Source organism: Echeneis naucrates, chromosome 14 (assembly GCF_900963305.1).
Source record: "Echeneis naucrates chromosome 14, fEcheNa1.1, whole genome shotgun sequence".
Taxonomy (NCBI): Eukaryota; Metazoa; Chordata; class Actinopteri; order Carangiformes; family Echeneidae; genus Echeneis; species Echeneis naucrates.
Window position 1 is genome coordinate 9859877 of NC_042524.1, and position 13480 is coordinate 9873356.

Here is a 13480-nt window from a genome sequence, read left to right on the forward strand (position 1 = left end):
AGAAACCATTGAACTTACTGTTTGCATTATGACCAACATTTCAGATGCAGTCATGTCCATAAAAGTTTGGAATAAATCACAGTTTGTTCATTGATCACCTGATTTCATCTGCACAAACAGTTCCCTGTTCTCATCACCAAAAGGAATATTTGAAAGACCGAACTGAAAATAAATATTTATTATTCCCCTTTTGAGTGTTAACCCAAGATTTAACGGGTCAGTTCATGATCTCAACAGTTAGATTCAAAGCAGACCCAGTGTACCATATTTGGGGACCACCGTGGGTTTGGCCTTTAAAAGTTCATAATGAATCGTCTGTGTTTGTGCACGAACAGCAACAGCAGAGAAACACTCCATGTTTGATACATAGTTCTCAAAGTTCATTAGCAGAACATTCTCTGATCATTGTGAGAGCACAAGTTTTACTCATCTGTCACTTCCAAATGATAAGAAATGACTCACGAGCAGTAATTTTTACTTTATGCAACTGACCCTACTTGACAAACACAGCTGTCACAGATGTATGTGAATAAGGCTGCTTGTTGTAATGAGCCTGCTGTATTCCTCAGGGGCTGGTGGAGACTAAAAACAGAGCTAAAATTAAGTTTTGGACTTAAATCAGCTTTGTTGTCTTTTATAATTTTCTATTATATTTTTGTCCTGTTTATTTTAATTTAAGTTATGAGATTGATAATTACAATTATTAGAACCATGTGTCAAGAGGTTGTATGCAAAGTGGCAAAAATTCAATTGGCTTAAAACCACTGAACTTGTCCTTGGAATGATAAAAGCGTGACTCTAAAGTACGAAATTTTAATAATACTGCATCGAAACGTCCTCCCTTCAAAACCCATTTGTCCTGACTGAGTCTATTTGGTCCTGATTGTAGCACAGAAACTCATACTGGAGAGTGAGCTGGGATTCCTGATACCATTTTAATATGTAGCATGCTGTCCATCTGCCTTTTGCTCTGCCACACTTCACTCCGTGCTCACTTTAATATAGTGGAAGATGAGTCAATATTGCATTCAGGACACACACACACTTCTTTTTGAAGCTCTCAGTTGCTGGCAGCATTTAAAAGGTCTCAATGAAACACAAAACAAAGCCATCATTATTTTTTTTAAAGGTATTTTATTACCGGAGTGTGTACAGACCTTTTGTAGAATCATCAATTGTAGTAATTCTTTAGAAAGCATTTAACTTTTTTTTTTTTCATAAGAAAGTTAGACTGTTGAAAAGTCAAAATGCAGCACAGCAGTCGGGTTCCTTCGATGTGTCCTTCAACCTCAATTCAAATCCAACCCAAATCGCCCAGTGTCTGTGTGAGGAAGCCTGCTGCTGCAAAGAAAATGGCTGAGAGGAAAAAATCCGATTCTCGATTACAGAGAGCCATCTAGTGGCAGTCAAATGAAGGAGAAACAAACAGCAGAGAACCTTTAACTCCAACCAAAATGAGCACTTTTGTTTGATGGCTTAACAAAGACGAAACACACACAAAAACAATCTCTTGATTTTTTTTCCCTATCAAAATGATCTCAGCCTTTTAGAGTCAGTGTGGAAATTAAAATAGAAAATAAAAATCTAGTCTATGTTACAGTCCAATATCTTGCCATAACATTTCACAAATACTCCATCTATATAAACACTGATAGGAACACACAATATAAACCATGTGCCCTGCAAAAACCTTCAGTCTCCAATTTTGTCATTTTACATCACCATCTGATTTCATTTTAAATGACAACAGTAGGTGCTGAGTCGATAATAGAAATTCGTGGCACGAGAACCAGGAGTATACAACATCAGAATTTACATTAGAATTTGGTTTGTTTTGTTTTTTTCCCAATTAACTTTTTTTGGGGGGAAATTCAAGGTCTCTGCAGCACACTAAGAAAACATTTTTGCCCGTGTGAACAAAGGCAAAAAGAGGAATATGCAACACACAACACAAAAAGAAAAGAAAAGAAAAAAAAAAAATCATTCCATAAATCTTTTTATATTAGTCTCCTGAAGACCAAAGAAGAGCAAACCCAACTTTCCTTGATGCCTAACCTTTTCAGTATACAGTACTGATACCAAAAATACATACAATTAAGTGTCTTGTGTTATTGAGCTGAAAAGAATGAGAAGAGCTGTCTTTATCTTTACTGCCATTTCATGCATTAACCCGTATTCACCGGACTTCTCCAGAAGCCTGTAATTGAGGTGTAGCTATCTCTCATAACATCTTGTTTTTTTTTAATAATGAAAATTAAATTTTTTAAAGTGAGTCCTCTCACTTGTTCAATCTGTTTTGTGTGCCGCTGTTTGTATTAAAAGACTGTATAACGACCAGTGCACTACGTTTAAACGCCAGCGGAGACAGGTAAACAAGAAATTAAAAACGATTTAGGAAAACAATTATGCAAAAACAAGTTCCTGGCCTTTAGAAAGAATCTTCTTTTCTTCTTTGCTTCATATTTAACAAATCACTAGTAAACATCTTCCTATTTCCTTGCAGGAAAAGACGGGGTGGGGAAAAACGGAACAAGGTGGAGAGTAAAGCCAAACTCTTTTAGCTTGTCTCCAGCTTGGCCATTTCCTGCACGTAGATCCCGATGCTCTCGCTGTCAAACAGCACAAAGTAGACTGTCTTGATGGTGGAAGACATGGTTGCCACAAAGTAGCTGGATATGGCCTTGAGGATAAGCTGGGCCGCTGTCTGCTTTGGAAAACCATTCCTGAAAGACGGAAACACACTTGGTCAAAGATGAATTTGGAGGACCAGATAGGCTAAATGTATAAGAACGAGTGTGTGAGAAGATCTCAGTCACTCTAATGGTCAAATGTTCAGACTCAGCCAACCCTACACGCCTCTTTTTCTACTTTAACTTCCCGTCTCAGTATTTAAGTCGACCTAACATTATATTTTTTTAATGTCCATGAGGACTGTGAACGCCATCATTAAAGCTGTTTATACAAGGGAACAGCAAAACCTCTGTTAGGGCTCAGGGTGATTAGGAAGATGAGTGATTTAAAAAATTTGTTTACAACAGTGCTGGCGGCGCCTTGAGGTAGCACTTAGGCAGAGCAATGGTTAAGCTAAATACTACACACCAGTCAACTTAGCAGGTATAATGTTTACTGTCCTGGAGTGCTCGTAAACTAACATTTGCTTGTTAGCAAAAGAGTTTACATTACTATTACAGGACTGTGGTCATAAACTTGAGACATTTTTGCCTGTTAATGATGCAAGATAAAGAGTCTGAAAGGTATTCCAATCTATCCTGAGGAGCCATTAAGCTCACAGTGGAGCTGGAGGAAAAGTCAAGACGTTCACCATGAAGGTAAATCATCTGGGCGCCAAGAACGTCAAAGCAATCCACCTGATATGTGGGATATTTCAGCTTGTACCAAAGTGACGGACAAAATGACTCCAGTAGTGATGTCATGTTTTCACACGTGGCGCATTTATGTAAGTCTTTCCTGCTCAGAGTGCAGGTGTTTATGTGGGTAGTTCGGAAATCATGCTAAGCTCACATTTTGTACAGAGAGACAAATGAGCACAACCTGCTATTACTGATCATGGACGATCAGTATTATCATGTTAGCTACATTAATAGTTGTTAATGTTTTCATGACATGTCTGAAGACATGTGACTTCAGGCACAGTTTCCTGCTTTCCAGCACGTCCATGGAAATCATTTCCAGTTTTGGTCTGAGTTTTGGCGTCAGTGTGAGTGCTGTACAGAGGATAACTTTACTGTACCATTTGTTGTTGTTGTGTATAGTGAGATAGTTTAAGGTGAGGTTGTGTTTCTTCAAAGAATTAATCAGGACTAAATCAGGACAAAAATTTTTGAAAAGCAATTACGTACAATAATATATATCAAATGTGTGTGTTTGTTTTTTTGACTTGTTTTAATACCTTCCGCTACCGATGGAGGGGAAGGCCACAGATTTGAGTTTCTTCTCGTCAGCCAGAGCAAGGCAGTTCTTCACCGTTTTGTCCAGCAGCTCCTCACACTTGTCGGAGCCCCAGCCTGGGCTGTTACAGTGGATGACATATTTTGCAGGCAGACCAAAGCCTGCACTCAACACAGCTGAGGAACAGAGAGACATGAGGAGGGAGAATGCTTAGTAAAGTGAGCAGAGAAGATGAAAGGAAGCTGTAGGGACAAAGAAAATATGATTATCAGCATTCTACTTACAACAACACTTTGTATCAAGAAAACATGCTGATTGTGCATATTCCTTTAATGAGAATTAATGATTAAAATCAAATTCAAATTTACAATTTGACAGAATGCAAAGTGACTGGATACTGGATAAATATTAACATGATGGTTTGAACACTGAATATTGAAAATGATGAATAAAGAAGAGCGAAAATTGTGGCCATCCACAGCTGCCACCTGAAATATTGGTGAATCGTTGTATAAGACAACTTGACATTGTACTACAGCAAAACCTGAGCTAGTCCTATTGAGTCAGAGTGAACTTGTTCACCTTTGGCAAGCTGCTGGATTTTGTAATGTCACATCCATCATCCACAGTCAAAATCAGCTTCCCTAACAAGCTCTGACAGAGGTGAAAACCCAAAAGTTGAGTTTGGAGCCCTGAAATGCTAAAAGAACATTTTTTGCTTTGTGGAAAATGTGTGCAGCAAATCTCCAAGAGTTTAAAATGGTTTGCCCAGGGTATTACAGTGAGGTGGGCTAGAGAAATCACTCCTCCAGACAGTTGGAGAGGAGGAAAGAAAAGGAGGGGAGGAAGAAGAAGGGAAGGCAAATGCAGAGAAGACAAGAGAGGAGTCTGTTCTCCAGAGGTGAAACATTTAGTGTAGTCTTCTATCAAACCAGCAGCTGCAGACAGTATAATTCAGCCAAAGCCCCCATGACGCTGTGAAGTGAGAAAGTCTCCAGTCATAGTTTATTAGCCCACAGTGAACATGAGACTGGACCCAAGTTAACGGTGAGGATGAGCTGATTTCCAGATGGCAAGCAGAGGATGGAGATATTTCAGACAGTGTGGCGAGAGCCAGTCATGCTGCATGTGTGATCTGGTTGTGAGTTGAAAGTTTGAGGAGGAGGAGGAGGATGATGATGATGATGATGATGATGATGATGATTACAGTTTTATGTCTGCTTGCAAGGTTCAACTTGTTTTATGGTTTGGGTTGGTTAACGGCACATGGCCTGTCGCTTGTCCATCAAACTATCTGAGAGTACTTTGAAGTGGTTTGGGGCCCCTGAGATTCTCTTTTTTCCTCACTTGTGGTTATAAAAGCTCATTCTAATGACCAGTTTCTTTTGGCCAGTACAAATTACGAAACAAATAGAGCATGTTGTTGCAAAAAAAAAAAAAAAAAAGAAGTAGTTATTTCTTGTGTGCAGCATAAATTGAATGCTAGGATATCAAAAGCTACAATTTGTTACTTCTTGTGACAAGACTTCCTCTGGTATCATGTCATCACAGCCCTTTGATAGATGGGGTGTCTTTCATAGAACTGTTGAGGATGCTTCACTGCGGAGGAGATACCACGGCTGTGGTGGATCTGTCCTGCACATGTGAGTCAATACATGTCACAGTGCTCATGATATCAACCACATCTAGGCTTAATGTTTGTTTCCCTTTTTTTCCAATTTCTTTGTTTTTTTTTTTTCTCCCAATATTTTTCTAGATCACAGTTTTCCGCTGTGCCCCAAGGACCCACTCACATTCAATCCTTTATCACCTTAATATTATCAGTTAAAAAAAAAAACAAAAAACCCAAAACATTTCTGAATCACAAATCTGGATGGCAGCTGAAATTTTTGAGGGAAAACCACCTGAATCTCTTCACTGAATATTAAATCTGCACTGAGCTTTCTTGTCAGGCTCAACTTTCATTATTTTTCATATTCAACCAACAGAGCTGACGTTTGAGGGATCAGCTATGTTACATCATTACTAAGAGGCAACGCCACCAGAGCTGTCATCCTTGTGTCCAAATGAGCTTTAATGGTTATCTTGTTTATCAGAATAGTTTTGTTTGTTTTTTTGGCTCGATTTGTCTTATCTGGATAACCCTTTTAACTAGATGAAAAACATTATTTCAAAACTCATTTCACATCTTATAGAACTTGCTTGATGGCTGTTCTGGTCATGGTGACTGTTTGGCTGATGCAGATCCCCAGAATCAATGACAGGCTGTGCTGGCTTGGTATTCGGTCCTTGGGTAACCCATTTATGAGCGCTACATAAAGACCGGGATTATGATGCAGAGCTAACTTGGCAGAATGTAAGAGAGGTGAGGATTTCAAAAAGTGATTGTGAGAAATGAAACATAAGGGAGGCTCACGGTGAAAGAGGAAGACAGGGGCAAAAAGAAGAAGTGGCGATAAATGGGCTGAAGATAAAGTACTCAGCAAGGGCTCAAACAATGTGGCTCTCTGAAGAATGATGGCCATGGACAGTTTTAGACTTCCCTAACAACTCATAACTACACGCCAGTACTGAATGTCTTAATCATTTTCCTCACCAAAATATTCAAATGTTAAGTGTGGCACATTAGAAGAAGTCCTTGTCTCAGTGACAAACAGACATCTTTCCCTGAATGTGGAAGCTGACGCCTAAAGGCTCTGATGCCTGATGTGTGAGATTTACAGGACACTCTGAGATCATTGTCATGAGACCTGGGAGGTGCCTGGGTGGCTCAACAAGCACTTCCTGACCCTTTCAGTGAGGACACTGGAAGAAATGTAACCATGAAACATCAGTAGTGCCTGTTAAAAAAACTGCACTGCTTTTTGTGGTGTGAACGGGTTTATCCTTGTACTGGTTATGTGGTGTTGTCAGGATGACAGGAACAAGAACTGAAAATAACTGAAGTCACATTTAAAACTGAATGTTGTTGTCGCTCATTTCAACATGAATTGAAACCCCACCCTTGCCCATTGTGAGCTGGGATTGTACTACAGAACCCCCTAGGACCCGGAAATGGATAAGTGGTAGAGGATGAATGAAAGGAGCCGCAGTCTCAGCCGCAGGTTTTCCTCCAATATGACAGTCATGCTTTGAACACTTACCACCAGCCACCTCCAGAGGGCCGTTTTTCTTCCTCAGCTCCGCCAGCGCCTCAGTGAACTCCTTTCCTCCTTTCTTTTCCAGAGCAGAGCCTGTAAGTGGAGAGAGCAGTGGGATGAACACGTCCTCAGGTGTAGCAGAAAGACAGACACACGGAGAGCAGGAGAGGAGATGACATGCAGACAGAGAGGCCAAGACGGACGGACGGGCAGGTAGGCAGGCAGACAACAATGCTGTCAATCTTCTCACCTGGCCTTTCCCTGAATCTCTGTGCTCAGGCAACACACTGAGTCTCTGTTACTTTGTGAGCCTCAGGAGAAGTCTCACAACTAAGTGCTACTATTTTCCAAATGACTCATTCTGAGTCAGTAACACTAACGCATTAAAGCCCAAGTCCATAATTACTTCCCTCTGTCCACACACACTGGCTTATCTGCAGTGGACTGGGGCTATTTTCTTTCACTCAGCAATTAAAGAGGTTGTTGAAGAAAAAGAAAAGGACCAGCAGCATGCTGTTGAGGAAAATGTAGCAGCTCTGTTTACCTTGTTTGTGCACACATTTCAGGTTAAACAGTCCAAGAAACCATCTGAATTCCTCCTGTGAGGACAAAATTATGAAGCCAATGGGAAACTTTTTCTCTCCTACTTATTACTAATTGAAGTCAATCCAGATCAGTCACAATATTTTGGATTCATTCAGAGCTAAAGTGAGAAGGCATGAAGGAAACCAATAGATAGAGGTGATTCACCAGAGCTAGATAAATAAATGTTCTGGCTGCAATATCATTAAAAACAGGCAGGAGAGAAAATAAGTCAATGTCATCCTTTTAACGAAAATTAAGTGAGAAAAGCTCTTCAATTTATGCAGCAGCCAATCAAAGCAAGCAAGATTTGGAATAATGGTCTTTTTAGCCTTGGAAAAATAATTTAACACACATTAACTCATCCATAGAAATGACCAATGATCCTCATCCCTCAGTAGCTTCAGAAACTTAACAAATGAAAGGCTTGGTAGTTTCTCTCTAACAAGCTGGACTGACAGCACAGTTGAGGGGACAGAGGTTACAGGAGATTGTCCACATTTCAGTCAAGTGGAAAAAGCACCAAGCAGCAATTTCAGGATCACGCACAGAAATATACAGCTGTGTGTGTCTTTTCTGTGACTGGCTGGAGTTATTATTATGGACTATTAAAGGTAACGCACTGTACTGAAGTACTATACTAATGTTGTTCAGTGGCATTAGCTGTAAAGATGCTGGCACCATTGGTCAGTACAGGACTATTCCAACAGACAAAATTATGCTAAGACGCGAAGTGCGGTCTGATTGTTTTGTTTTTTTTTCCCTTTTGCAAATTATATGACAGTGACGGCACAAGGTCTGGTCCCATGAAGCAGAAACAGTGAGTTATTGGCTGATAAGACTAACACCACTCTATTAAAACAATGTGAATGGCTTCATTATTGGAGACATGTGGTTTCAGGTTCTGCTAAGACAAAAACACAGTGTAATACTCCACGTTATCTCCAGCTACCTTCATTAATCCTGCTTTGAGAAATCAACCCCAGTTCTGAGTTGTCAGCCTTTTTCAACACCAAAATGAAATGACCATTTTCAAAATGTTGAAATTTAATTTCTTCTTCTGTGTTAGCTTTATTGAAAGCATAATGCCCAATTGCACTCCATCAGTCAAACAGTCCCTGCTTGCACATTTAAGAGTCTGAGTCATTTTCACCCGTGGATGCAGTCACTGTTTAAACTAATCATTTCACCATTTAGAGTAGGAAAAGCAGGGAGATGTTGGGGGCTGTGGTTTGTCTTCGGAGCAGAGCACTAGCCAAACAAATTACAATGCAAACTATATAACGTGCTGCTGCTGTTACGTTTGTCCACAGACTGTGGTGAAGACTATCGAGAAAATGAAAAGAGAGAGCACACAGGCAGTCGTGGTCTCGGTGGTGTCAATAGTTCCTTTACCTACTTCACCACCTGAATAGAGGGAGGAGTTGGTCGGGTGAACGACAGCGTCGCTCTCCACGATGGAAATGTCGGCTTGGACAACTTGCAACTACAAACAACAACAACAACAGGCAGACAACATGGTGGTAAAAACACAGTGAGTGATCAGGAGCAACATGATGGAACAAAGAGTAAGAAAAAACAAAAGAGAAAAAGAAAGAGACAAAAGATGAACACACTCCTTATTGCCTGAGGACATCGAAGGAAACAAGGAAACCACTGAAGACACAGTGGGCCAACCTATGAAAATAGGAAGCAGGACTGCACATTTAGTCTGATTTACTGAAATAACACATACAGCAAACTACATTTAATTAGCCTACATGTATAGTTTATATTCCCATGCTCACAGGTCCACATGCAGGAGAGCATTTTTGAAAAATAATAAAAGTTTTATATTGCTAAGACAGTAAGCAGTTTGAAAGGTTTTCTGACTAATTGTGTGGTCCTGATTTCTAGGCTCAACAAACTGAGCAAAAATATTTAAGATCATTATCCAGGTGTACAACCTTCCAGCCAGGCTGCAGTGAGCAAGTAACAGCAGCTCACGTTTTTTGTTTCTCCTGGGAATCAGTGTTGTATTTCACTGCAATAATGTTCCTGAAATTATAGTCAAGGCATTATAAAGGCCTTGCAGCCATCTGAAAGGAGGACAACCTGGAATGGACCTCAAAACATCTACGCAATGCGAGTAGCAAGCAGAATTACTGCTTTGAGGAGTTTTGATAAAATCCTTGAATGTATCCACAAAATTTTTTTGGTTTTCTCATCTGAATAGTATCTCAGTTCTGCAAAGAGCAGAAATATCAGGGTGAATTAACTAAAAGTCACACAGGATCATGTATTCACACTGTGAAGGAAGTCTTTTTATTTTATTAATTTTGTGTAATTATGTTTCACTGCGAGAAAAATACAACTTGTCTATTATAGTTGTGTGGCTGCATAAAACCTAAGGCTAATTCAAACTCTGAGTATCAGGATTATTTTATACCTGAAGCAGATTGGTTTAAAATGATTTTCGCCCATTTAATTTCATGTTCCCAAGTGTCCAATTGTTTTTTTAATGCTTCATGGATTAAAGTAGAGGGGAGTTCTCCGACAGCAAGCTCAGCAAAGAGGCTGTCTCATGGGATAAAAAGCAGCGTAAACACTAGACAGGCAGGTTAAGTATCACAGGTCAGCAAGGAAATAGCCACCACCACACATACAGAACAATAATTACAGTGGCAGGGTATATTTTCACATTGGACTTTTCTGAAATTCAGCTGCTTTTCAGATATCAAATTAAAACACATGAAGTAGAACCCTGAAAAGTGTCTCTTCTTGCATCCTCAGAGTTACATCAACCAAGCCGTCCACAGTGTGAATGAACATATCTGTTGGTGAGACCAGTCAACCAGCCTCTGACCTCCGTACGACAAATCCTTTTCATGTCTGAGAACTTTACTTGGGAGGAATTGTAAAGCTCTTGAACATTCAAGGATTTTTTTCCAATATCAAACCCCCTCCAGGATCAGAAAGGGTTGGATGGGGAAGGGCGGGGGAGCTCACCTAGATCATCTTTAAGTTCAAGTTCAGCATTGGTGGGGTTGATGACCCCCTCCACGTCAAAGCCAGCCAAGTTACTGACCTCGCTGTGGATAAGGTTGAGCTGCAAAGGGGAGCCAGGGGACGGAGGAAGGGTGAGGGAGGGTGAGGCATGCCAAGGAGGAGGGATAGCAAGAAGGAAGAAGGGAGGAAGCAATGCCATTAAAACCAGATTCACACCGCAGCTTGAAGGGATACCTTGACGTTTTTTTATGATTTTCAAAATTTGACCCAAAAAAATATCCTGCATATTGCGCATATCCAAAATATAGTCTGCAGCGTTTTATTCTGTATACTGTCTTGGTTACAAACAAGATCTTGTGCGTTTTTCCAAGCTATTGCTGCCCCTTGAAGAGTGCTTGTGTGTGTTCATATTTAGTCCATGGTTTTTGTTTTAGTTCAGAGTGGTTTTGCCACTGTGTTTAATAGTTTCCTGTGTCACGGTCAGTGAAGAATAACATGTTTCCCTGTGTGCATAGCATGCATACTATACGTGTGGAAATTACAAAAAAGCCAGACTTGAACTTGAAATATAAACCAACAGCCAACTAATCATAAGTAGAGTTTAAACAGGAGTGAAGAAAATTGCGTAGTTATTTCATATAAATTTAATTTTATTTTTTCAATGAACCTACTCTGATTGAAAGGAAATTACCAGCATTTAGTAACCTTCAGTGGGACCTGTGGAAGAGCACTTTCAAATACAACAGCTAACCACATTTAAAAGATGGCAACAGGCCTTCAGATACAATGGTGAAAATATATTGGTAAATTGTTTATGTAATTTTACCCACCCACTCTTCTTACATGAAGTGGCACCTGGATTCAAGGGGTTGTTTAGTGGGTCTGAGTAGATACCCCTTAGTTCTGACGTGCATTGCCTTTGCAGGGCAGGACAACCAAGACAATTGAGCTTGAAAATCCATAGGTAGTCCATATTTATGCTTATTTTTTTGTTTTTTTTCTTTGATCTCATGTCCACAGTTTCAGTTTTACAGCTAAGGATGATAAACAGTTACTGTTAGTCAATACCAGTCAGTTGATGCAGTAAATAAAAAATATTTAAAAACTAAGATTGAAAATGGGCAGCACAACAGTATAGTGGTTGCCCCACAACAAAAAGGTCACAGGTTGGATTCCCGTCCTGGGGCCTTTCTGTGCACAGTTTGCCTGTTCTCCCCGTGTGACCTGTCCAGGGGTTACCCCATCCTCACCTAATGTGAGCTGGGATTGGCTCCAGAACCCCCTGACCCGGAAACAGATAAGGAGTAGAAGATGAATGAAGGAATTAATAAAAAGTAAAAATGTCAAGGTATCCCTCTAAATGTTAAGAATTTCAAATGGCCAGGCTACATCCTGTTAGCGCCTTTAGCTTCAGAGTCATTAGGTATTAATTCGTTTTAGAAACAGCATACTTGATCATCAAGGATTTAAACTGAAGACTTGACTGTAAAGACCCAGACCATCTCAAACAGATGTAATGACAGAAAATAGTGACAACAGAAATGGTTGTGACTGAGATTGAACAAAACACCAAGGGAAATGCTCAAGCAGGAAAAGCACAGTTACAATAATTAAGTCTATAAACGAGAAACAGACTTTCTTTTCTATTCATGGGTTCATTATCTTAATCAGTGGGAGGTTAACAGTTTCCATTTGATTAATTATCATCAATTGATTTCAGCAGCTGCTGTAATATGTGGTCAGCTACACGATTTAGCTTTTTTTTACTAATGAAGAAACAGCAGCAGACAATTCCTGTTAGGGGAAGAAAATCAGCTTTAAGCTCAGTTTCAATTACTTCAGGCTATAATTCAAATCATTGTGAAAAGGCTATTAATTTTTTTAAATATATTTTCATATTTCCAGAGACAGTTTTGAGCACATTGTTTTTTCTTACTAAATTACTGTATTTATTATCAAAACATGTAGCCAGATCTCTTTTTACCCCTATTGTTACAGGTTATTGAAAACCATAAACAGCTGCCCTCCTGAAAAAAACAAAAACAAAAAAACTGAATTACTGCTTCATGGTTGTATGTGTCCATATGAAATTATCCCCAGGACCTGTCTGATGAACAGATTAAAGATGAACAGTAATGGTCGGCAGCTGAATGATTTGGGTGGACAGACTTCCTTCTTTACTTTACTTTTAACAAATGTGTTCGCTACTGTGTCAGTTAATGTTAATTTCTAATAAATATTAGTATCAACATATCCATGGTAAAACAGAGCATGCAGTACCAGCAGTACCATCTATAGCTGAGCCGAAATGACGACATCTGGAGAAATTAGTTTTTCTGCAAAGGGGATTTAGTTTGACGTTTCATTAGCTTTTTTAGCTTCTAACACATTTCATTCTTCAATCCTACAAAACACAACATTGTGATGATACTCACAACTTAGGTAACAGGGAACAAAAGAAGTCACCAACATTTTTCAAAACACATGTCAACTGCTCCAAATTTCTGGGCTTTGATACATAATAGAAATAATAATATTACTAATAATATAATTTTTGTCTTATATAGTGTGCAAAGAAACCAAATTCATCAATTGGATTCACTGTTTTTACTTTTCATAGCTAAGAAAAGTGACCCAGTGATACTTCTCGCATCATTCTTGAGTCATTCATTCCCTTGAACACAGAGTCATTCTTCTGCCTTTAATGTTTTTCAAACTCAAATCTATTTTGTACACTTCTGATCTGGGTGATCTTGTTATCCAGAAAATTGAACATTTAAAGAGACATCAACATGGCTTAGAATAGGTCAATTTACATCCATGTTTCAGCTCAATGAAAAGGTTAAAAGGTTAAAAGGCAG

General features: G+C 39.4%; 1 protein-coding gene across 1 annotated transcript; it reads right to left on the reverse strand.

Annotated features, from left to right (window-relative positions):
* Positions 1-1142: 1142 nt before the first annotated feature.
* macroh2a1 (macroH2A.1 histone) lies at positions 1143-11880 on the reverse strand. Its single transcript, XM_029518682.1, has 4 exons — positions 10620-11880; positions 7053-7142; positions 3911-4085; positions 1143-2723 (listed from the first exon to the last, which is right to left on the reverse strand). The coding sequence occupies exons 1-4, from the start codon at positions 10912-10914 to the stop codon at positions 2558-2560; spliced, it is 726 nt and encodes a 241-aa protein (XP_029374542.1). The 5' UTR covers positions 10915-11880; the 3' UTR covers positions 1143-2557.
* Positions 11881-13480: the final 1600 nt, after the last annotated feature.